Raw genomic sequence first — 25,360 nt, forward strand, 5'->3', positions numbered from 1 at the left:
CCCGTAGCCCTTACTGGAAGGCTTTAGTCTTCCCAGTCCTAGATGTTATCCACTGCCAATTTTAAAATACTCTAAAGTTCAGTTTTTTTTTTTTTCTTTACGACAGTACCTCCCTTCTCAGTACCAAAATATGTGTTAGTTATTCACTGCTGTGCAACCCATCAATCCAATAGTTAGCAGCTTAAAAGAATAAATGGGTACTATCTCACACAGTTTCTGAGCATTAGGAATTCCTCAAAAGTGTACTAGGATGGCCCCGGCTCAGGGCTCTCATGAGGCTGCTTTCAGGGTGTTGTCTGGGGCTGTCATCATCTGAAGACTTGACTAGGCCTGCAAAGAAGGCTCATTACATGGCTGTGGGAATTAGAACTCAGTTCCTTGCTGGCTGTCCCTAAGAGGCTTCAGTTCCTTGCCACATGGTCCTTTTAACAGGGCTGCTCATGATATGGTAGCTGATTTCCCCCAGATCAAGTGACATGGGAGAGAGAAAAGAGGAAGAATCCATTCTATTGCTCATGACCTAGCTCAGAAGTGACATATCATCATTTGCACTCTTTCCATTGGTCACACAGATCACCCCTGATGCAACATGGAAAGAAACTACATAAGGCATGTATCCCAGAGGTTACAATCATGAGTGGACATTTTCCACTTGGCTATAATATAATTTGTGGATTTCCACCTTTTAAAATAAGCACACGTTGATAATTTAAGACTTCTCTGTATAGTGTAATTTTACACACTTGAACGGGAGTTGGCAAACTATGGCCTGTGGACCAAATCTGTCTCACCACATGTTTTGTACATAAAATTCTTTCCTAACACAGGTAAACCAGTCATTTGGGTATTATTCATGTCTTTTAGCACTACAATAACAAAGTTGAGTATTTTCTACAGTGATAGTTCCAAAAAGTTGAAAATATTTACTATCTAGTTCTCCATAGAAAGTTTTTCAAACACTGAACCAGGATATAAAGAGAAAAGTCTCAGAAGTTCCAAAATTATGGAAATAAAAAAAGAGATTAAGTATTCCAGACTTGCACGTGTAGACAGCTGAAAGGGATCCTAAGGCTGCAGTGAGCACACGCATGCAAGGCTCTCAATAAGGGCAAAGACTATGATCCTGCATGAAAAAGAGAATTCAGATAAGCAGCAGGGGACCAAGTTCAGGAACAAGCTCCCCATGTTCTTCCTATTTGTACAAAGTCATGTTTCACCACTGATGATGTTTGTGTAATAAAACCTGCTTTCAGGAGAGTTGAGGCTGAAGTTTTCTACAGTCTTTTATGCCCACTTGGTGACAGCAGAGACAAGATATCTAATGGATTATCATAGGTGCAAACCATCAATAAACAGATTGGGCCTAGATTCTACTTGGGTTTTTTGAACTTTAAGCAACTCACCACAAACCATTAATTAGCTAATCCGTCAGCCCACTGTTCATATCATGGCCAAGCACCAAAAACAGACTCTTAGGCATCTCCTGAAATAAGCAAAGAGCTGTCCCAGTCCAGGTATAAAATAATTATCTCTCTTATGTATACTTTGTTAGCTTGTACATGTCAATAATGGAGGAACTGAGAATTAATATGTTCGGAAAAATAGAAAATGATTATTTGCCCTGGCATATGTGAATTAAGTTCTCAGTTAACTTAGGAATCAAAAGACAATGTTTAAACTATGTAAATTATGAAGTAGCAGTTGCGACATATTTCTAGGGGTGTGTTGGTGTGGTAGGCAGAACCCTAAGGGGCTTCCAAAATTCCCATACCCTGGTGTACACCTCTACAATCCCCTCCTTTTGAATTTGAATAGGATTTGTGAATAAGATAGAATGTTACTCTGTGTTTAGATTACACTAAAGGACACAGGTGAGGCAATTTTTCAGATGCTGTTAAGGTTCCCAATCCTTCACTTAATGAAAAGAGACATTTGTCCCTCGGGGTGGGCCTGTGCTAATGAACTGAACACTTTGAAAGAGACTGAATGTCAGAGAGAGGGGAAGTCAGAGATGTTCTTTTCCTGGCCTTGAAGAAGCAAGCAGCCATGGTGTCACTGCCTAAGGACAGGGGCAACCTCTGGGAGCTGAGGGTCTCAGTTCTATACCCACAGAAACTACATTCTGTCAACAACCTGAATGAGCCTGGAAGAGGACTCTGAGTTTGAAGTGGGAATGCAGCCTGGCCAAGCCCTGATTCCAGCCTTGTGTGTCCCTGAACAAGGAAACCAACCTGAGCTATGACAGATTCCTGACCCACTGAAACTGTGAGATAATAAGCATGTTGTTTCAAGTCTGTAATTCTGTGGTAATTTGTTATGTAACAGTACATAGCAAATATTGCATACATTTTTTATAATATATTCAGGGTTTCAAGATCAAATTAAGGAAATATAAACTGATTCCTGGCAATACTATTTTGCATTGTGTGGGGGGTTTGCATATTTACTTACCCTTTCCTGTTCTATATGCAACATATAGGGTGTCACTCAACTAGATCTTTCCATGAGCATTAGCCCATTTCATAGCAAAAAAAAAAAGAAAACCAGAGAGCAAAAGATCATAATGTGTCTCTCCCCAGAGAATATATCAGAAATCTTATATCAGACGGGATAAAAAGAGATTTGGTACAAACTCATTAATGAAAGACGACTTTCCCATCCCAAAGACTACAAAGATATTTTCAGGATGAAGAACAGCAGAATGTAAGTAAGAGTGGGAGGCAGAGTAGTAAAAATGAAACAGGTCAGATGGGCCTGGACTGAGCGTGACTCATGTCATAGCACCACGTTGTGAGAAAGACACACCTTTGGGTGACCAGTATCCTCCATTCAAGCTGAAATCTTCTGCAAAATGCCCTGAAATCATGTGGGAACTGGAAAATGGCATCTGGGCTATAATTGGGAGGAAACAGGAATTTTCTTATCCCAAGAGAAAATATTCTTGTCCTAAATTTCTCTCTGACATTAGACATCATTCATCATACCTAATATCATCTGGTTTCTCAGTACTCTTGAAACTGTAATCAATGTTCGTGAGTTCTCTGGCAAAAAAAAGGAAGATTGGGCTCTGGACAGCTGATGGTGTAATGATGTGAAAAATAACAATGAGCACCTATATTTGGGTGTAGCTAAATGAAAACAGTGGAGATTCATCCTGGACAAATATGTTGAATATTGAACACCTTGTGTTCATTACAGACAAAACCACTCTAAGTGTCAAAACCGAAATAAAGACATTGCCTTAGGGGCACAGAATAGGCTGATGGTTGGTACCAAAAATTATTGATTTTCAATACAAGTTTATTGATTATATTTAAATTTTAATTGAAAACATATTATTTTGTAATCACATGGACAACAAAACCAAAACATTTCAAATCTCCAGAATGTGAAATGCATTCAAGTTAAACATTTGAACGTTATTATATTCTATCTTGTATATTTAATTTTATAGCTTAAGTGCGTTTTTCCTCAGTCAGTCCTAATGCAAGAATGTGAAGAGTCCAGTTCATAGTCCTATTTACATCTTGTGAAATAAAATCTAGGAGGTTCTTTCCTCTTCTGGGTCTTTGTATAGTAAAAACAAATTTGTTCTTAATTATTACCATTTAATTGAAATATAAAACTATAAAGCAAGTAGAGATGTAATATAAATTTCTTAGGATTTATATATGTGAGAGTTATAAAATGGAGTTTGTTTTTGATAGTGGTGACATCAGGAAAATCCCATCCAGGTCACAGCATTGGAACTAATCATTGTTCCCACTCCTTCTTTGACATGTTCAGAAACCCCTCAGTAAAATGGAGTGCCCTCCCCTCCAAAGGGGGAATTTTTCCGTATTAGACACATAACTTTTAAAAAAGGGAATAAGATCATCATTGTACATGTAAGTGACTCCTTCACTGAAGCATAAGCACACAAGTGTGTTCTCTGAAGCAGGTGGCAAATGTGAGAAAATTGTCATACAGCACTTTCAGCTCTAAATTAAAACATATAGATACACAGATATCAATAAAGAACATTAACATTATTCTTACTTTCAGAAAAGTGAGGTGAGATGGCAACTTCCCAATTTAGTGTGTCATACAAAGGACTTAAGTGATGTTGATATATATTATTTAGTGGGAATTAAATTTTATTTAAATTTCTACCAAGAGAATTTATAAGAATGTAAGTAAAACCACACACTAATGTGCACTAAAACTACATAGAATATTATATAAGCCAGATGAATTAAATCAAATTATTCATAAAATCTTTATCCTGACACTTTATAATTTCAGGTGTAGGCATACAAATTTCATCAATTTTAAAACACATAGCTTCAAATATATATATGATAAGACAGTCTGAAACATTTTACAGACCTAAGAAATAGATAATTATTAATAGTAATAACATAAGAGATAAAAGTATCATTCTAAGTAATCCTAGATCCTTAGTCCCCACCCCTGTGTCCCAAGAAACACTTAAATCACTTAAATAAGCTCTTGTTACAGATATAACGATTTTTCGTTTCACAGGATTCATCCAAAGTATCGCTCTCTGGGCTATATAATATGCAGCTCTTTGAATGTGGAGTTTCAGGCAATGTAAATCTGTAATGCAGAAGAAAATGTTAACATATAGGAAAAGTAAGTGAGAATGTTCAGGGATGATTTTTTTTATTAAACTATAGAATTTTAAAATCATTTAAGTAAGATATTAACATGTTGAAGCATTATTGTTTTCTTTCAATAACCACAGTTCTCATGATTCTACAGTACAATACTACAAAACACTCAGTTATTCCCTTACTAATCAGTAGCACTGAGGCCAGGGAGTTTTTAGTTTTTGCTGTTGTCAGAAACAGATTTGATGTATGAAATGCTTTACTTCTGTTTTGTTTAAGATGTATCGGCTGATCTAGTCTGGGGAAACAAACCAGAACATAAACTTTGACATTGTGTGATGCTGCAAAGCCGACATTTATGAATTAAAATAAGATTCAAAGTTTACAAATATACAGAAAATAAGCCCAGAATATTTAAAAAATAAGAGGACTCTGAGAATATTGGGCATCACTAGAATAAAGAAAATAATGAATATACAGTTTTCTCTGGCTGCCCCTGTGTATATGAGCATCTATCTTTACTGGCACATATATCTCCAAGTACAGTACTAGGGCAAAATACAGCATATGGCAAAAGTTCTTTCATGATCACAAGCTCACCAACTTTCATGTCACTTGAGCATAAACTTGGATATTCTGGGTGGAGCCAAAATTGTTGTTCTATGCCACTTTCTCTTTTTTCTCTATTATAATGTTCTAGGCAGGTATTTTAGCTTCATGCTCCAGGATACTACTGTCCCTAGTCATATCTGAGGATAAATTCACAAAGATCAAAAAAGGGCCCTAGGAACTTACAGATTCCGGGAAAGAGCAGAGCCGTCCTCCCACAGCCAGTCCCCACGTTCTTCATTGTAAGAGAGTCCAGTCCAGTAAAAGTATTGACTGGAGTGCATAAAACCCTGCTTGGAGTCAAAGACAAACATAGTGACCTGATTTTAATCTATTCTGCGTACAGCATACTTTTGACAGCATCAGTGTTCAGAATAAGATTCAGCCTGCCCATCACACAAACAATTTACATACAAACTAATTTAGTAGGTGTAGTCACATGCCTCAAAGTTCTCATTGATCAGGCCCACTCATTTATGGAGAAAAAAATGCCACAAAATCTCACTTCTTGAAGGAATGAGAAACTTCATAATGGGAGATAGTTTTCATGGTACATATCCTTCACAGGGGGTCAACCATCAAAGGTGATCCCAAATTAACAGTATTTTGAAGGATAAATCAGTGTGAACATGTCACTGATAAACTACATAATCAGACATCAAGCTAATTAACTGGTTTATCTTTCTTTTCAAAAAATAAAATATCCAAATCTATATCAGAATTTTTTCTACTCAATTCAACCTACTCAACCTAGACTCAGCACAAATGCTGCATGTAGCTGGAAAAATTTTTCACTTTTTCTTAAGAATTGGGTAATTTTTATGACTATACTATCCATACTGGTTTCATATTATATCCCAGAAAGATGATAAAACCTATGCGGTTACAAAAAAAATTATAAATTCCATTAAAATAACTAAAACTTACAAAATCCAAACTAATAACCTATTATTTCTTCTTTGAATTCTCCCTGAAAAGATTTTTGTCCTTTATCTGGCACCCATCTTAAGTTTTATCTCTATGATGTAAATCTTTGAGGAATTTTATATGGGTTTCACAATGACAGTTTCAAGGTACATGGAATTGATAGGTCATTAGTTCAAAAATAACTGTCCATTTACTAACTGATTAAAGACTTGAATCAAAGTGTTTAGCTTACTTATTTTTCTAAATCAAACAAAATGTAGGAAGCCACAATTAAGTACATGCCAGTTCATCTCTGTTTTTCACCTGAAGCAAACTGGAATTCTGAGAGACACAGGAATTCCTACTTTCTTCCCAAGTTTTCAGTTCACTGGAAATGAAGTAGCAGTTGCGTTGGTACCCAACCCACTTCTCTGGGCAAGAACAGCAGTCAGAGCCTAAAAGAAAAAATAGAACATCATAAATGGCATTGGAGATTTAAAATTTTTTTCAATGCAATGTAATTATTCAAAAATAATTTACTATTTATTCATTTTTTGTACAAATATTCTTCGAGAATCTACTACATCTACCACAGTTCAGGGGCTATTAACATGGACATATTATATATGACACTGTTGCCTCATAGAGATTATATTCCAGGGATAGATTTAGAATTATATAATTTCCAATCATTTATTAACTATATGTCATGACAACTTAGGTGAGTTTACAAAAGAAATTCAGTATGTTAATACAGCACATAGTACCGTATGGGGTGGGGGACAGTTAGGAGAACGTTATTGAAGCCATGACCTGAAGCTGAGCACTGTGGTGCAAATAGGAGTTAACCAGATGAGAGATCTAAAGGAGGAAAATATTTAGCATATTTCCTGAGTCAGAGAAGAATATGGCACATTGGGAGAATTTTGATATAGGTTTGGATATTTTATTTTTCAAAAAGGAAGATAAACCGGTTAATTGGCTTGAGGTCTGATTCTACAGTTTAACAGTGTATGTCTGCAACACTACTTACGCACAGTAATTATAGTCATGATACATGGTAGGTACTCAGATCTTTCCCATATAAATGGTGGTGAAGATGTTGAGGTAAGATAAAAATACAAATGAAGTACTACTCTGTGGTCATAGAAGATGATAAGAAAACATGAGGAGTATTTGGGAAAAAAAATACACTTAAAAAATTGGACTTTGAGCTGCATTCACTGGTTAAGTAAGGTTTAGAATTGCAGAAGAAAAGGTTAAGAGATATGAAAGTATAGCTTATACACAAACACAGTTAATTAGGATTAGCTGTAATATTTACTGTAGATTATTTTTTCTTTGTTCCTTAATTGTGAGCACTCACATAGGAAAGGTCTGTCAATTCAGGCTACTATTTTCCTTATTAGTTAATACATAAATGATGCACATTCAATTTAATCATTCCTACATAAGAGAACAATAAAATAACACTATCCTACAATTAGTAGGCAAATTGCATTACCAAGTATAATAATTATTTTATCTTGCACCTGTACATAAAAAACAAGAAACTGTCTAACCCACCTTTCTGGAGCTCTTTGTTGAGTCCTGGAGAGGATGTTGGTTCAATATCTGTTTTACTATGTGCTATAAGAAATGATTACAAATTTGCTTAATAAGGCATAGGTTTATGAAATAATAAAATAAGGTATTACACATTAGTAAAATGAAACTTTTATTATTAAATTATTTCCTTAAGGTTTTGACTTTTATGTAGACTTATCTAAAAAAACTTACAAGTGTTGAACAAAATTCCCAAAGTAGCCATCAACAAAAGGCATATGACTCCTAAGGTCCCAGAAATCAACCTCCACCGAGTGGTCTGAGACACTGTAGAGAAACACAAATGGAATAATCACTTAGAGAACAAACGCAGGAGCTGAAGTTCTTAAAAACAGAAATTAGTGATGTAGGATCCAAAACGTTCTTTTGTTTGATAACACAGTCATCTTGTCAATTAAACACTGAAAATGAAGACATTCAAGACTTCACCCAATATCAACATTTTTATGCAGAGTACCTTGTTCTTCAGTGTGCTTACCTATACATACATTTTCTTCTCTGCCAGCTCTGTCCCAAGGAAGTACATTTGCCATCTATTTTTAGATTTTGTGAGAAGTGTAAAGATCTGGACTAAGAAGACACAGACAGGCACCAATTTGTGTTCCATGGGCTTATATAACAGATATTTACTTGTATTGTCTCAACAAAATCATAAGATGGACAGTATGATTCCCATTAGGTAGATGAGAAAACATAGGGTCTAATAATAATGTCACTTTCTCAAGGTATCAAAGCTAGTAAGTATCCAAGCCAGAAATCAAATGATAGTTGGCCTAGGGCCAGACTCTTTCATTTCACATATTCCATCATTGTCACAATAAGATTACTTAGGAGTGTGCCCTCTCCTAATCTCACACAGGCTCTGCTCTGATAAATGTCTAGCTCTCATAGGCTTGTTGAGGTATTACAGAGAAGAGAAGTCATAGGAACATTCTGGACTTGGTGTGATGACTGGTTCTACCAAGAATATATGGGTAATTTCTTGGGGACCTGGTTTTATATCACAGTACATTGAATTACGATACATAAACAATCTTTTTTCCCCAAGAACATTATATTTACTCATACTCAAAATTACTTACTTAAAGGATTTTCCTCTGAAACATTTTAATCTTAGGAGATTCTACATTGAAGTGACGCTGCTGTTAACAACAGTACAAAGTGTCAAACTGTTAATCTGTATAATTTTTGGAAGTCATAATATGAAGAATAAATTTTAAAAAACTTTTAAGCATTGTGTAATTACTATTTGGCATTCTCTATTTATTCCTATGCTAGTATTACGATGGTCACAATTTAACCAGATAAATTTTATCTCGTTCAAAATTTAGAGGTATTCCTGTCAGGAGCCACTTTTTAAGCCTGTTGTAAAAGTTTCACAAAATCATATCTAAGTAACGGAATCAAGAATCAGGAAAATAAAATGAATGTGCAAAGTGCTGATCCATGAAAAGCCTAAATATGTCCACCATTAACCATGTGCTTTTCTCTTAAAGCATCGCCCCAAAATTAGCCAATCCACCAAATATCTTTTCTGGTTACTTTTCATTTTTTAATTTTGTGACTGGGGTCACACATACCTGCCATGAGAACTGATGTTCCAAGGTCAACAGCTCAATGCAGAGAAGACACGGTGCACTTGTTCAGGAAGAACGGTGCTGGGTCATTGGAGCTGAGCTGGATGTGAAGGAATCCTAACGTTGACTATGAAGAAATTTAACGTAAAAAGAGAAAAAAATTGTATATTAAATGATGCTCTTGCATCATCTATTGTTGAGACATGTTTGAATGGCATGAAGCAGTAAAGCAATAAAATCACAAGCTTCTGAAGTGTTCCAGGAAGGACAATACAGGAAATCCGTACTGTACTTTTGCAATGCTAACACTTTGACCATCACTAAAAAAGATGAGGGGGAGTTTTTTAGTTGTAGTTGTTTTTTTATGTTCCAACATCAAAATCATGTTAAAATGTTACTTGGAAAATGGGGGGGATGGGCAAACCAAAGGTAAATTTTCCTTAGTATAATAAAATTCTATGCAGAATTTTCCTCTTCAAATAATAACAACCAATAATTATGTACCTGTATTGAACACAGTTTAAAGCATTTGGCATATGTTAGCTAATTTGTTTTTTAAAAATGAGTTCAAAATGAAAATACATAAATCTCTTCATTTTACCAATGAGAAAACTGAGGCACATAGAACTAAGTAACTTGCCCAGAGTCACTAAGTCGGTATCCCCATACCTCACTCGGTGCTTGTCATCCCTGCTGCACTAACCCAGCCATGGAGGGCAAAGTTTCAAAAGGCAGAATGGAGACGCTTCCCACTACTGTTCTATGTACACACATACAGACACACTTATGCCAAAAAACTGCCCTAGCTTTAGGGCAACACTTCAGTGACTCATTCACATTAACCTTAGAAGTTTCCTTTAAAACCTGACTGCCCATTCCATTTTAAGGCCTTTGATCATGACTTCAGCTATTCTAGACTCATTTTTACTAATATGTTAAATATTGTAACTGTTTAGTGTGCTACGTCTTTCAGATAATACAGTGACACTTTAATATACACTGTTTTTTTCTAAGGTTTTTAGAAAAGTAACCTTATTAGGGGTAATTTCAGGAAAAAATTGACATAATAAGAGTCTTAAGAGAAGAGACCTTGATCTATGATTTAGTATTTGGAAACGCAATCTATCATTCATCCCTATATAAAAGCTGACTCCTGCATAAGTTTTTTGCATTTTATAGTGTATATATTTAAGCATTATGCCATTAGTATAGATAAACCTGGTAATAAAATATGGGTTTTTAATCAGGAGCAGAAAAAGAGAAAATAAAAAACAAAAACAAAGAACAGGGACTACTTTGATTTTTCAGTTTCCATGAAGTCAAAAGTTTTCCATCTTTTTACAATAATTTGCTTTGTGTGCATAGAGCCACTTTCAGTGAATCACCAAAGTTGTTGAAATATAAATCCTTATTGGAGAATATAAACATGAAAACTTCTTATTCCAGATTTTATGCAAATCTTACTTGAGAGAAGTGATTTATAAATGACCCTTTGCTTACTTCACTTTTTGTGTTAGAAAAAGCTGAACTACCAGAAAACTATCTGATTTTGCTTCCTTTTTGCCCCATCTAAAATCTCTTCAACTCAGTTCAGGATTTTGTTGTTAACTTTGTTTTGAGATAATATAAATTTATGACAGAATACGCAGCAGGGATTATTGCTATACTTCTGACATAACACGGCCACCATTATTTGGACATTATTCTCAGTTTTCAGAACCATGTTTGGTGAGAGTACATCAATCATTGTCCTGTTTAAAATCTGAGTTCACTGACTTTGAAATAAAAATCCAGCAAAGACAGGTTTAATACAAGAACTCCAGACTCAAGTCAACAATAAAATAATTGGCCGAGCACGTTGGCTCATGCCTGTGATCCTAATACTTTGAGGGCTCTGCGAAGTAAAGGTGGGAGGATTGCTTGAGGTCAGGAGTCAGAGAGCAGCCTGGGCAAGAGTGAGACCCCATCTCTACCAAATAATAAAAAACAAAATTAGCCAGGTGTGGTGGCACAACCTGTAGTACCAGCTATTCAAGAGGACTAGGTGGGAGGATCACTTGAGTCCAGCAGTTTGAAGTTGCAGTGAGCTATGATGCCACTGCATCCTAGTAGAGGCAACAGATGGAGACTCTCAAAAAAAAAAAAAAAACAAACAAAAAACTGACCACACACACACACACAAATTTATACGTGTGTGTATGTATAGGGGTGTGTGTATGTATAAACCCTCCCTTTACTCTTTCTGAACTGCCACCACGGTTGCTCCTTTGATTCCATTTGTACATAGGTAGCTGAATGGGTTTCACACAGGGTATCCCTCCCACTCATCTCCACTTGCAGTCAAGGGCAGCACTGCCCTGCCCATGCCCCTGGGGATATTTGGTGAGCTCTGGCCAACTAGTGCCTGCATCACTATGAGATTTTTTTTTTCTCTTATAACTGCTGACAGCCTTGCTTCTATCTCATACAGCCATCCAGAAGTGCTGAATAATGATCACCAGGATGGGCCTCAAACAAATCTCAGGATATAGCATTGGTATACTCCAGCACTTTTGAACCCAAGATGAGGCAATTGTGTACATTGTATTTTGCCCCAGTTCCCAGAATCACTCAATGGTGTTAAGCTCTAATTGCCTTCTCTAATAGTTAATTTAAGGAACAACCTCTATTGCATACCTCCTTCCCTTTCCCATATTAACACTCCCTTTCCTACCTTTATTCAGTACACATCCCAAATAAACTTTGCATTCAAAACCTTCTTCAGGATCTGCTGCAAAGAGAAACCAGGTTGAAATTCCACTGAAATGTCCACTTTCACTTATGTAAATTTGTTTTTGAAAAGTTAGGTTTTCTTCCAAAAAGACACCTCACTTTGCAGGGCCTCCCCTCCCCTGTGTCCACACAGACAACCACCACCTTCCTGCCCTGGAATATACTCATGCCTTGTTCCAAGCAAGTGATGACTTCGATAACTAAAATAACTTTAAACTTGAGCAAATAGCCGGGAAAACAAACTCATATCCACTTAAGATCTGAACAGTGAAGTTTTTTACTTACCTAGAAATTTAAAATTAAACTGTTGCAGAACATAGTAGCAATTGTTAATCATAGGCCACAGAGGCTTTCTTTTTTAAAAAGTTGGCTTTGCTGTTTGTTTCGTTGGTGGTTTTTTTGTTTTGTTTTGTTTGTTTGTTTTATTCTGTAAGAAATTGTGGGTCAGCCTTAAAGCCTCTTGAGCTAAGCCAAAGATGTAACTGCCTGTAGAGACCTGTATGAACTGGGTAAATTCTTTTTTTCTCAAGGTCCCAAAGTAACTTGTGGTACCAGGGCCTGTCAGAAAGTGACATTCTTTGCTTACCACACATCAGGAAATCTTATAGATGCAATACTAGGCCAATTTTTCCAGAGAGCTTTTATGGGCCTTGTAAAGTCAACCTAATTCTTCACAGCAGTCTGGGCCTTTCCGAAAATATGCTGTTCCAGTCAAAGCCTTGCTAGAATAAACAGCATCTCTAATTCTGTCCTGTTGGAAAAGAAAACAGATTCTTATTGAACTTATGCAGATAACTACATTGCCATAAAATATAAATATTTAGAAATAGTTTGCAAATTTTGGAGAAATCAAGTAGAGAGAAAAATACATCTTTCAAATTGTTTACACAAATATATTTTATCTATTTGTTGTAAAGTATAAATAGCTCAAAAGAAGAAAAAAAGCTCTTTTGAGTTCTGGAAAACAAAATACAAAAAGAATCAGGAATGTTTAAACAAAATCATTAACAAAATTGGCTGAGTTCCATGTAATTAATATTTGTTCTGTTTCAGGTCGGGTTAGTAATCCTCATGATGCATCATCTTTTTAATTAAAGTTTTCTTCGTTGAAATGGCATGCTCTTCTAAGTCATCATCTGCACCTATATTTAAAGGTACCTGTAAGAATCCTTTCTATAAATTTCCTTGAAGAAGCAAATTTTGGACCGCAGTCAGTTAAAAATCACTTTTTCAGAAGAATCAAAGTAAAACAATAACTGTGGATGACAAAAGTCTTAGATTTGTCCTGGTTAAAGAGAAAATGGACAAAGAAATTTTGTCAAATATTTTTTAGGGGCACACAACAATTTGACTTAATGACCATAATTATTACTGATAACATACATCAAGACATATAATTTTAGAATGCTCATATGATTTTGGAATATATATTTAAAACACGTTTATATAAATAGAACCCCAAAATACATAAACACCATTTAATATTTCACTGCTTCCTGTATAATTTTAACACACCAAATAAGCTGAATGTTTCTCTCTTGGTCTTTCAGTGGCTCTAATTTTCTTTTTAAAACTAGTTTGTAGTCAAAAACACTGAATTTAGAATTCTGATTTTGTTATGTTTGTCAAATATCAAACGTCTAAAACACTTGCCATAAAACAAGATTATAGGTTACTATGATACAATAGTCATTTATTCAGTAAAGGCAATAATTTAAAGATTTTAGGGGCAAAAATTCTATTCTTTAATAGCTAGGAGGCTCAGTTTCCTGTATAAATAAGAGCTAATAAAGACAAACTGAAAAATGTGTCTCTCTCCCTTGTTTTTTGTAGTTTACTCAGAAGAGTGAATGAAAATTTTTACCATCTCTATTAATATTACTTGAAAATTTTGTTTAAAAGAGAAAACCAATTTTTTATTTTTGCATTAGTATATTAAATAGTAAAAGTAATTTTAATAAAAACTTACACACAAATCTATTTAATTTTAATGAATTTGACAATACAGTAAGATTTCTATAATATTTTACAAATTTTACCATTTTTTTCCTAAATTTTTATCCATTTAGTTTTAGCTATCATTTTTATTCATTTAATTTACACCTATTTTTAAAACCTTTAAATTAGGCAAAATTATTTTTTCCACAAAAACCAAATTTTTATGTTTTTATACCCTTATTTTTACAAAAATAAATCTTATTTGCTTCATAAAGTTTATATATACAGTGGTTTCATTTATATCTGGTAGTTTTAATTACATATATTAAATACAATGTTAACTCTCAGTAATCCTTATTTTAGTAAAAAACCCAGGAAGTAAATACTTTGACCTTAAAATGTGTAACACACTTATTAGACCTGCCTGACCAACAGGTACAGGTGAAAATGTCTAAATTAAATTTTGAAGATATTTTAATTTTATTTTGCCAATTATTTTAAAATTATCTTTATTCATTAAAGATTATTGAAGTCACATGAACTTGAAAGGCATTTGGGCTAGTTTTTTCCTTTTATGAATACACACTTATAAGTTAATTTGGTACCATGCAAAATGGACAAATACATGTGTGCATATAAAGATACAATCAAGCATAATGAAGATTATATAGCTTCGATTTTAAAACTCTAGCCACAAGACTGGCAAAAAAGTGGGATTTAAACCATGTCCTTCAAAATAAAACAATTTAGAGTCTACTTGTTTTACATATGGGCCAAGCCCTCACAGGGAAAACAGGGTAGCAGTCTATGTTTCAAAGCATAGACAGATAAAAAACCAAGCCCTTTAATAAGGAGTTTGGGTATGTTGGAAGAAAGACCAGAATGGATGCTAAGACAATATAAAAATCATAGGAATTTGTCATTGGACTTATGAGGAGACCAACTTTATTTATATCACTTACGTTGAATCTTGGCTCTCCAATAAAAGAAAAAGAGAGATTGTTAGCAAAAACCAGGTGCTTGTCCAGAAGGCTGAATCAGAAGGAGGAGGACAAGTGTTTGGGGGATGAGCAAAGAGATTTTACTTTGCTAAGGTGGTTATGATGCACCTCCTCCAATAGATATGGAAGCGTAAAATTGAGAGTGTGGGATATGTAATAAGGAATTGGCCTGAAAAAAAAAAAAAAAAGATTTTCTCTTTCTATAAAATGACCTCCACTCATTTTGGGACCTGCAGCCTGGCCTGCACCCTTTAGGCAGGCTAATTCTTTTGTTAAAACTCCCATGTGGCCACCAATCCCCCTGGTGGGCAGCTGGCAGAGTTCACAGGCTTTGCATTTGGCAGAGATGAGAGAATTAGAATAGTTAACCACTATAATTGCCTGAAGCTGAGAACCCCTTCTTTTAAAAGCTCCATTTTTCTGCCTATGTTCAGGAAATTGGGATTTTGAAATGAGAAGGTCTACCATATTTCCTCCTTTGTGAAGTAAAATCTACAAACGCTTTTCCTCCTTCTGATTCAGCCTCATAGGCAAATGCCAAGTTTTTGGTAACAAGAGATGACATGGGACCACTCCACACAATGCTTTTATAATACACTTTTAAAAAAGAAATTACTCTAGGTCGGTGCAGTGACTAGCGCCTGTAATCCTAGCACTCTAGGAGGCCGAGGTGGGAGGATCCTTTGGGCTGAGAAGTTCAAGACCAGCCTGAGCAAGAGCAAGACCCCGACTCTACTAAAAATAGAAATTAGTTGGACAACTAAAAACATATAGAAAAAGTTAGCGGGGCATGGTGGAACACGCCTGTAGTCCCAGCTACTTGGGAAACGGAGACAGAAGGATCGCTTGAGCCCAGGAGTTTGAGGTTGCTGTGAGCTAAGCTGATGCCACAGCACTTAGCCTGGGCAACAGAGTGAGACTCTGTCTCCAAAAAACCAAAAATTGCTCTAAATATATCAATCACATCTTTTCTATCTAGAAGCACAAAAAAAGAAAAAAAAAAAAGAACAGTCCTCTGTAGTAAAAACTACCTGCCATAAACAATCATTTTTAATCACCTTTAAAACTGTCTGGTTTTATTGGTGACTGTCTCCTCCAGCTTTTTCACAGGAGTGAAACAGGGAGTTAGCCAGAGATTATGGGGCTCCTAGGGACAAAAGTGGGTGCTGGTGTGATTCACCCCCACAAATGGGCTTTCAGAGAGGCTCATGGGAGATCCGCATGGACAGTAAGACTCAGGTCATATAGCTCCCAACTGTCCAGTCAAAGGGGTTCCATGGTGACGTTTGAACCAAGAGGGAAGTCCCAACCCGAGCACTATAAAACAACATGCAGACCATAACCTCATTTTTGTCCCTTCCTTTTGCTCTCCTTTTGCTGCAACAATGGGTCCAGTAGTCATCTGTGGCATGTGAATCTTGTCCTGTAACCTGTATTTTACCCTTGCTCTATAATCCTATCTTTCTCTCTACAATAACCCTCATTTTGGTGCTTGCCTTACTTTGGCGTGTCTGGCCATTCTCTGGCTATGTGTGCACTAAGAACCAGACATTTCAGACTGAAGAACTGTGTATATTAAAATAATGTAGAGCCATAAGGTATAAACAGTAATCAAAGTCAGTTCTTTATAAGAGTATAGATATAGCCAGAAGTTTACCAGCCATTGTTCCCTAACTTCCTTACTGCTGTTTGATGGCACTATCTTCTCTGATAGGTACAAGATTTGTGACTTTCCCCACTACCTCTGCAGATAACATTGCTATCGTATGGCCCAAAGACTTGTGCTTCTATAGATAATCTTGCTATTATAAAGCCTAAGACTGGTCTTTGAAGTATTTTTCAGACTCTGCATTCCCAGGGGACCCACTGACACCAGGGGGACCTGTGGATAGGTGTGGGAACAGATCCAACAGCCTGGAGACCCCCTCATCCAGGAAATCTGCCGCCTGAGAAAATCATCTCTCTGAGTTCATTCCCCCACCAATGAACAGACCCAATAGCCTGGCCCTTTTCCCACTAAACTATCCTTAAAAGCCCTTTCTCCCAAATTCTCAGGAAGATGGGTTTGAGAAAGTACTCCCATCTCCTCACCTGGTACCTTGGGAGATAAACTCTTTCTCTGCTGCGACCCCTGCTGTCTCAGTCCATTGGCCTCCACTGGGCAGTGGGCAGGGGACCCAGCTGGGCTGTAACAGGACCCTTAGCATACAGAAGTCTAAAGGGCTCTTGTGCCTCTCATAGGTGGAAGAAAACAGGAAAGTAAAGGTTGTTTATGGCTTGAAAAAAGAAAAACAGATTTTTAGGGGAGAGTGGAAAACCTTGGCTAGTTAGCAAAAGATGGTCTTGTTATGTAAATGAAGGCTTGTGGGTAGTAGCCCTCAGAGAGAATAGATGGAAAATGTTTCTCTTTATACCTTTAAAGGTGTCAGACTCAAAGTTAATCTTTTCTAAATCAGGGAAGGATAGACTTGGCTGCATTTTTTAACAGATGTACATCCCTCCCCCCTCACCCCGCCAAGAGATCTTTGCAATGTTACTTTTATCTGTGAGGCTATGGCAGCTATTTTAAACTATGCCAAAGAAATATATTTAATATTTTGGGGTAAAGTATTTCTAATCTCCTTTAGTCCTGACTTTGAAACTAAAAAGTTTTATATATTAAAAAATGGGCTGATAGTATTGGAGAAATTTGGGGTAGAGGTTGTTAGAGACAGAAAAAGGACTGAGGGGGTAAAAAAGAAAACAAACAGGTAAATAAGGAACAGAAAGTAAATTTAAACATTTTGTTCCATATCTTCTTTAGTCTGTCTCTTAGTTCTGTGAATAAATCAGTTTGGTGAAACAGCTGTGTCTCATCCTAGGAGCTGGGATCGTATAGGAGCTTTGAAGCAACAAACGTATTTGTAGCAAGTACTAAATTAGCTGGGTAGAAAAACAATAGTTTTAGGAGCAGAGATGGAAGGAGGGGTGAGAGCAAGAAGAAAGGGAGTTGGGGTTGAAGAAAGAAAGAGTCAACTTTAAATATTTCACATGTGCCATTTTTAAATTTTAGTTTATGGAGACTCTATTAATTTTAAATGATTTTCATTAAGGGAGGCTATCTAGACTCCTGACTTTATTAAGAAGGTTTGAAATACGACTTGCAGAGTATTCGTGGTTTTATAAGGTTTGATAGGCTATTTGTTTGAATTCAGCACATAAACAAACTAGAGGTCTCCTAAGATTTCTATTGTTGCCAGCAAAGCTTTCAATCATCACATGTTAGCTCTATTTAGGTTCCCAAGTATTTCCAAGAATTTTTCCGTAGTTCTTAAAGATGGTAGCCGCTGGAGTCTGTGATGGTGGTGGATCAGAGACTGTCTCCTTAAAACTCAGGTTTTCTATAACTGCACTTAACTTATGAGGGTATCACTCCTGTGCTCTTAATGTGAGGGTCCCCACAAAACGTTATGGACCAGCTGAGTCTGACTGCATTCCTACCCCCAAACCCATGGCCAACAAAGACATTCCCTACAGGGTCTAGAATTGAGGGAACAGAAATCAGGAAGAAATAAAGAGAAGGGGTGGAGAGAAATAAAGCCTTGGAGATTTTCATCTTAAAAGCAGGGGATCTTGGATCCCGGGGAGCTCACCCAAGTTCTTCCCAGAGAGGTGGAGGAGACAGCTGAGCTATCAGTGGTTGGTGCATTGACTTCTGATCATGCTGGGGGAACCCAGGGGTCTTCCTGGATCCCTTCATAGTTACCAATTTGTTAACTGAAAAAAATAATGAGGTTTATACCTTGGAAAGGACAGCTTTATGTTTTATAAAGGGTAACAGCCTAGGACGGCTATTCCAGAGGGCTGCACAGCAGGGCTCCCCACCACAAGCCAGGAACACATGCTCTGAGACAAGGACAATGGGAACAAGAATTTTTTACTGAGGGGGATGGCTACATATACATATTTTATAAGTTATGAATATTTATAAAAGGGAAAACATACACATACACAGTTGTGCTTTATATCTCCCATCCCTGCATGGCTGGGAACTCTCTGGGGTCCCCTTGGCAAAGAGGTGTCCATTCAGTCCATGGGGACTTAGGATTTTACTTGTAGTTTGCACAATATACATTCCAGTAGCCAACAATGAGAAATTTATTTTGATCTCACTGATTAAGGAAAATGTGTACATTTTCTGAGAAATTTATTTTGATCTCACTGATTAAGGAAAATGTGTACATTTTCTGAGTGGAAAGAAAATTGCTAATATCATGCTACAAATTAGTCTCTTCTTAAGAGCGAGACAGGAATTCCTGAAAAGGAAGAAAATTATTCTGACCTGATAAAGTCTCCTGGTAAACATACTAACGAGCAAACAATAGTGAGTTTCCCTTGCCAAAATCCTTATCTATGAAATATTTTTAGCAGGATATATTAAATTATCTAGATTGTTTATGGTGAAAACAAAACATAAGATAAAACTAGAATCTATGGATTTATGGTGCAGGGCTTCCTAAAAATGTCACATAATGTATATAACCATCTGAGCATAAAATGAAGATGTGTCATGACCAAACATCTCCTTTTGTGTAAGTGATGCTGCCACAAACCTCACTGAGAGATCTCATATGTTAATCTGTTAGTCTTGGCCAGAGAATGTCCTAAGAGGAAAGAAAGGGGACCTGAGTAGCTGCATTGGCAGGCCTGCACTTTTCATTGTTTTTTTCCTGCATCCTGCAACTATCATAGCACTGAGATTATTAGCAAAGCTTGATACTGGGTGAAATCTCTGAAGATGCTTGTGAATCTGACTTGACATTCCAATCTTTGGTGATAACTTCTTGAGAAAACGGTAAGTTTTGTCCACATGGAAAATGAGAAATATGCACATAGTTATATGTATACAATCAAACATGCATTCAAATATATGACATGCCTCTTCATCCTCTCTCACAGCAGAAGTTGCCATTGCCCCTCTCATACCCCTAGAAACTATTGTTGTACTCGGGAAAACTTCTGCATCTCTAGGACTGGGCCTTCTTCTCCCCCTGGACTTGATGACAGCTTTGCTGCCCTCACATCAAGGAATCTCAGAACTTGATAGATAAATACCGCAGCTTCTTTTGCTTGTCTAAGATGCAAGGGCTGCTTGGGGATGCATGTTTTAAAAAAGAAAGGCATCGTTGCAGCTCAGAACACACCACCCAAAATATGACTGTGGGAGACCAGAATATGCCACCCCAAGAGACTCCTCTTTGCCATATTTCAAGCTGATTCTTATGAGACACTACAGCACAGGAGTAGTTCATTTAAAAAACTGCTCTTTTGTAAAGCAAATTTACATCTATAAAGAAAATCTATGTTAGAAAATTTATCTATATTCAGAATAGGACTGCTGCTAGACAACCTCTATAGCCTGAGAGATTCTCACCTGCATAACAAGGAAACCTTTATTGACCAAGCATTTTCTCTCCACCCCTTCCCACCACTGGTCTCCCCTCCCTACCCCAGAATCCCTGTTCCTTTCAGTAGCTCAGGATGCTGTAGAAGCTTCCATCACTTAGCCCTTCTAAGAGTCTCCTATTTCTGTGGGACCCATGTGGCTTTCTCCCTGTTGATCTGTTTTATGTCCACTTAACTGGTAGCCTCACCAAAAGATCTATGAAGGTAAAGAGAAGCCATTTCTCCCTCCCTTACAAAGTGAAAAAATTGTTTCCCATCCCAAGACTAAGAAAAACTCCCCTTATATGAGGAGAAGGAGGAGACGCATAAAAGTGCAGTGGTGGATGAGGGCAGGCAGGTGACAGGGAGACATCAGAGAACCAGGACAGCACGCCTCTGACAGGAAGGAGCCGTGCTGTTGGATGAGAGGCCCATTGGATGACACTCATGTGCCACTCAGACTAGCACTTCCCTCCATCCATGTCCTGAATCACTGTGGGAGTGGAGTAAACATCTGAAGACAATCCACCCTCTATGTGGATGAGTAGAGGCCTCCTTGTTCTATTGCCCTCGCTTTGTTGTGCTTCCCAGACAGTGTTTTCTACACACTGAAGGTTTGTGGCAACACTGCAGCCAGCAAGTCTCTCAGCACCATTTGCCTGACAACATGTGCTCACTGCATGTCTCTCTGTCACATTTGTAATTTTCACAATATTTCAAGCTTTTTCATTATTATTATATTGTTATGCTGATCAGTGTTAAAGTATGCCCCAGCTCACAGACAAAATGGACTCCCCGTGGCTAACTGAGGGTCTCAAAGTTACAACAGAAGGAAGTGGCCATGGCTGGGGGTGAAAGTGGTCACTTACTTGCTGTTCTCAGAAAAATGCTGCAAAAGTGTCACAGGACCTCCCTTTCCACAATCAAGCCAAACCAGTTCCTGTTATTTGTTGACTGCAGCTGGAAATTCCCCAACTGACCACCAACAGACCACCTGGTGTCAACCAACCCACCATTTGGAAAAGCCAATTAAGAGAGACTGGTAAACTGGGGCTCAAATGTCATCCAATCAGGACTCTGTTCCTCAGGCCCCTGACACCCCTCCCCTGCCCTGTAATTACCTTAGTAATCTCTAAATCTGCAAATTGCTTTTAGATGATAAAGTTCTCTTTTCACCTTCCTCCGCAAATCTCTTGGTCTTTTTTTAGCATCTGTAATCAATGATCTTTGATGTTACTATTGTAATAGTTTTGAGGTGCCAAGAACCATACCCATAGAAGATGTGTTGTGTGTGTTCTGACCGCTCCACTGAGTGACATAGCCCTGTCTCCGTCCCCCATCTCAGGCCTGCCTATTCCATGAGACACAATAAGATTATAATTAGGCCAATTAATATAACCTTACAATGGCCTCTATGGGTACAAGTGAAAGGAAGAGCTGGATATCTTTAACTTTCATAAAAAGCTAGAAGTGATTAAGCTTCATGAGGAAGGCATGTTGAAAGCCTAGATAGTCTGAAAACTAAGCCTTTTGAACAAAATAGCTAGCCTAGTTGTGAATATAAAGGATAGCTCTTGACGGAAATTAAAAGTGCTACTGCAGCAAACACAAAAATGATAAGAAAGGAAACATACTTATTGCTGAGGTAGAGAAAGTTTTAGTGGTCTGGATAGAAGATCAAACCAACTACAACATTCCCTTAAGCCAAACCCTAATCCAAAGCAAGGCCCTAACTCTTCAACTCCATGAAGGCTGACAGAGGTAAGCAGGCTGCAGAAGACAGGCAGGAAGCTAGCAGAGGTTGGTTCATGACGTTAAGGAATGAAGCCATCTCCACAACATGAAAGTGCAAGGTGAAGCAGCAAGTGCTGATGCAGAAGCTGGAGCAACTCATCCAGTAAATCTAGCCAAAATCACAGACTAAAGAACAAATTTTCAATGTAGACAAAACAGCATAAAATTGGAGTAGATGCCATCTAGGACTTTCATAACTAGAGAGCACAAATCAATGCCAGGCTTCAAACCTTCAAAGGACAGATTGGCTGTCATGTCAGGGGCTATTGCAACTGCTGACTTAAGTTGAAGTTAATGCTCATTTTTCATTCTGAAAACCCAAGGGCCCTTAAGTATTATGATAAATATACATTTTCTGTGCTCTATAAATGGAACAACAAAGCCTGGATGATGGGACAGCCCTTTATAGCATGGTACGAAATATGTAAGACCAAGGTTTGGAGTTAGTGCTCAGGTAAAAACAAATTTATTTTAAAATACTGCTGATCATTTTTATGGGTATTATTAAATATATAAATAAATATGTGTCATATCTAAACATATGCATCACCACGTAAAATGTAATTAAAATACAGATATTTATAAAAGAAACTTTACTACTGCTTATTTATAATGCAGAGGATATAAATAGATGGAAAATCATACCATGCTCATGGATGGGCAGTATCAATATTGTTAAAATGGCTATACTATGCAAAGTGACCTACAGATTCAATGCAATTGGTATGGAAATACCAACATTATTCTTAGCATATCTAGAGCAAAAAATTCTATGCTTTACATGAAACCAGAGAAGAGCCTGTACAGCCAGGTAACCTTAAGCAAAAAGAACAAATTGGGAGGCATCAATCTATCAGACTTCAAGCTATACTACAAGGCTGTAGTAACCAAAACAGCATGGTACTGGCACAAGAACTGAGACATTGATGACTGCAACAAGACTGAGAACCCAGACATAAAACCATCTTCATGTAGCCAATTGATCTTTGACACAACAGACAAAAACATACACTGGGGAAAAGAATCCCTGTTCAATAGATAGTGCTGGGAAAATTGGATAGCCACATGTAGAAGACTGAAACAGGATCCACACTTGTCACCTCTCCTACAAATCAACTCACAATGGATAACAGAACTAAACCTAAGGCATAAAACCATAAGAATCCTAGAAGAAAATGTTGTGAAAATTCTTATAGACATCAGCCTCAGCAGGAATTTATGAAGAAGGCCCCAAAAGCAATCACAGCAACAATAAAAATAAATAAATGGGGCCTAATCAAATTAAAAAGCTTCTGCCCAGCCAAGGAAACTATTACAAGAGCAAACAGACAACCTACAGAATGGGATAACATATTTGTATTCTACACATCTGATAAAGGGCCGATAACTAGAATCTACATAGAATTCTAGAAAATGAGCAAGAAAATATCAAACAACCCCATTATAAAGTATGGAAAGGACATGAACAGAATCTTTTCAAAAGAAGACAGACTAATGCCCAACAAACATATGAAAAAATGCTCAACATCTCTAACCATCAGGGAAATGCAAACCAAAACCGCTAGATATCACTTAACTCCAGTGAGAATGGCTTTTATCAAAAAGATCCCAAACAACAAATATTGGTGTGGATGAAGAGAGATAGAAACAGTCATCCAGTGCTGATGGGACTTTCAATTAGTACACCCTCTATTGAAAGTAGTATGGAGATACCTCAAAGAACTGAAAGTAGAACTGCCATTTGATCCAGCAATCCCACTGCTGGATATTTACCCAAAGGATAAAAAACATTCTATAATAAAGACATCTGCACTCAGTGTTCATTGCAGCACAATTCACAACTGCAAAGATGTGGAAACACCAAAGTACTACAATAGCCATAAAAAAAAATGGTAAAATAATCCCTCTTGTATTAACCTGCATGGAGCTGGAGCCCATTCTACTAAGTGAATTATCACAAGCATGGAAAAACAAGCACCATATGTACTACCATTAAATTGGTACTAATTGTTCAACACTTATGTGCACACATGGAAGTAACATTCATCAGGTGTCGGGCAGGTGGGAGGGAGGAGAGGATGGTAAATTCATACCTAACGGGTGTGGGGCACACTGTCTGGGGGTTGGGTACACTTGTAGCTCTGACTCTGGGGGTCCAAAGGCAATATATGTAACCAAAGGGTTTGTACCCCATAATATTCTGGAAAAAAATTTAAATCAAGAAAAAAGATGTACATGATAAAAAAAAGAATTGCATGACAAACAGAAAACAACAAAATCGCAATAATAATTTTTTCCCTATCAATAATTATTCTGAGTGTGAATAGATTAGATTCCACAATCAAAGACTTTAGAGCGGCTGAATGGATTTTCTTAAAAATCCAACTATATGCTGTCTATAAGAATTAACAGTGGATTTCAGAACAAGAATATACTGAAAGTGAAGGGATAGAAAATGAGAGGTAAGAAAAAGAGAAGAAATGGCTATATTAAAATCATAACAAAGGCTTTAGTTCAAAAACAGTCACAAAGAGACAAGGAAAGACATTATATAATGATAGAGGAGTTAATTCACCAGAAGGATGTAACAATCATAAATATGTATGTACCCAACATCAGAGCACCTAAATGTATAAAGCAAACATTAATGGAAATTAAGGCAGAAATAGATGGAAATACAAAAATAGTAGGAGACTTCAATCCTCCGCTTTCAATAATAGATGGAACACCAAGGCATAAAATCAATAAAGATCCAGACAACTAAATCAACACTGCAAACCAAATCACATACAGATATGTACAGAACATTCCATCCAACAGCATCAGAATATACATTCTTCTCAAGTGCACAAGTAACATTCTCCAGGATAGATCACATCTGAGGTCATAAAAGAAGTCTTAAAAAATTAAGAAGATTTAAATCACACAAAATATCTTTTCAAACATAAAAAGAAGGAAACTAAAAATCAACAGAAGGAAAACTTGAAAATTAATAAATATGTGATAATTAAACAACACACTTTTGAAGAAGCAATGAGTCAAATAAACCAAAAGGGAAATTTTAAAAGTAACTAGAATAAATGAAAACAAAAATACCAAAATTTATGGGATAGAACAAAGG

At 36.9% G+C, this 25,360-nt stretch overlaps 1 protein-coding gene across 1 annotated transcript; it reads right to left on the reverse strand.

Annotated features, from left to right (window-relative positions):
* Positions 1 to 223: 223 nt before the first annotated feature.
* Positions 224 to 9,527, reverse strand: LOC123640604 (natural killer cells antigen CD94-like). Its single transcript, XM_045555195.1, has 7 exons — positions 9,314 to 9,527; positions 7,908 to 8,000; positions 7,695 to 7,757; positions 6,432 to 6,583; positions 5,409 to 5,512; positions 4,799 to 4,911; positions 224 to 330 (listed from the first exon to the last, which is right to left on the reverse strand). Exons 1-7 carry the CDS (start codon positions 9,318 to 9,320, stop codon positions 224 to 226), a joined length of 639 nt encoding a protein of 212 aa, XP_045411151.1. The 5' UTR covers positions 9,321 to 9,527.
* Positions 9,528 to 25,360: the final 15,833 nt, after the last annotated feature.

This window comes from Lemur catta, chromosome 6 (genome assembly GCF_020740605.2).
Source record: "Lemur catta isolate mLemCat1 chromosome 6, mLemCat1.pri, whole genome shotgun sequence".
NCBI lineage: Eukaryota > Metazoa > Chordata > Mammalia > Primates > Lemuridae > Lemur > Lemur catta.

Bases quoted from the DNA above. Each gene is read 5' to 3' on its own strand.
- LOC123640604 (XM_045555195.1), bottom strand. The intron at 5,513-6,431 runs GCATGTACTTAA...GACTCCAAGCAG, and splicing joins TGAAAAACAGAGATGAACTG to GGTTTTATGCACTCCAGTCA. The intron at 4,912-5,408 runs GTAAGTTCCTAG...TTGTTTCCCCAG, and splicing joins TCTGCTCTTTCCCGGAATCT to ACTAGATCAGCCGATACATC.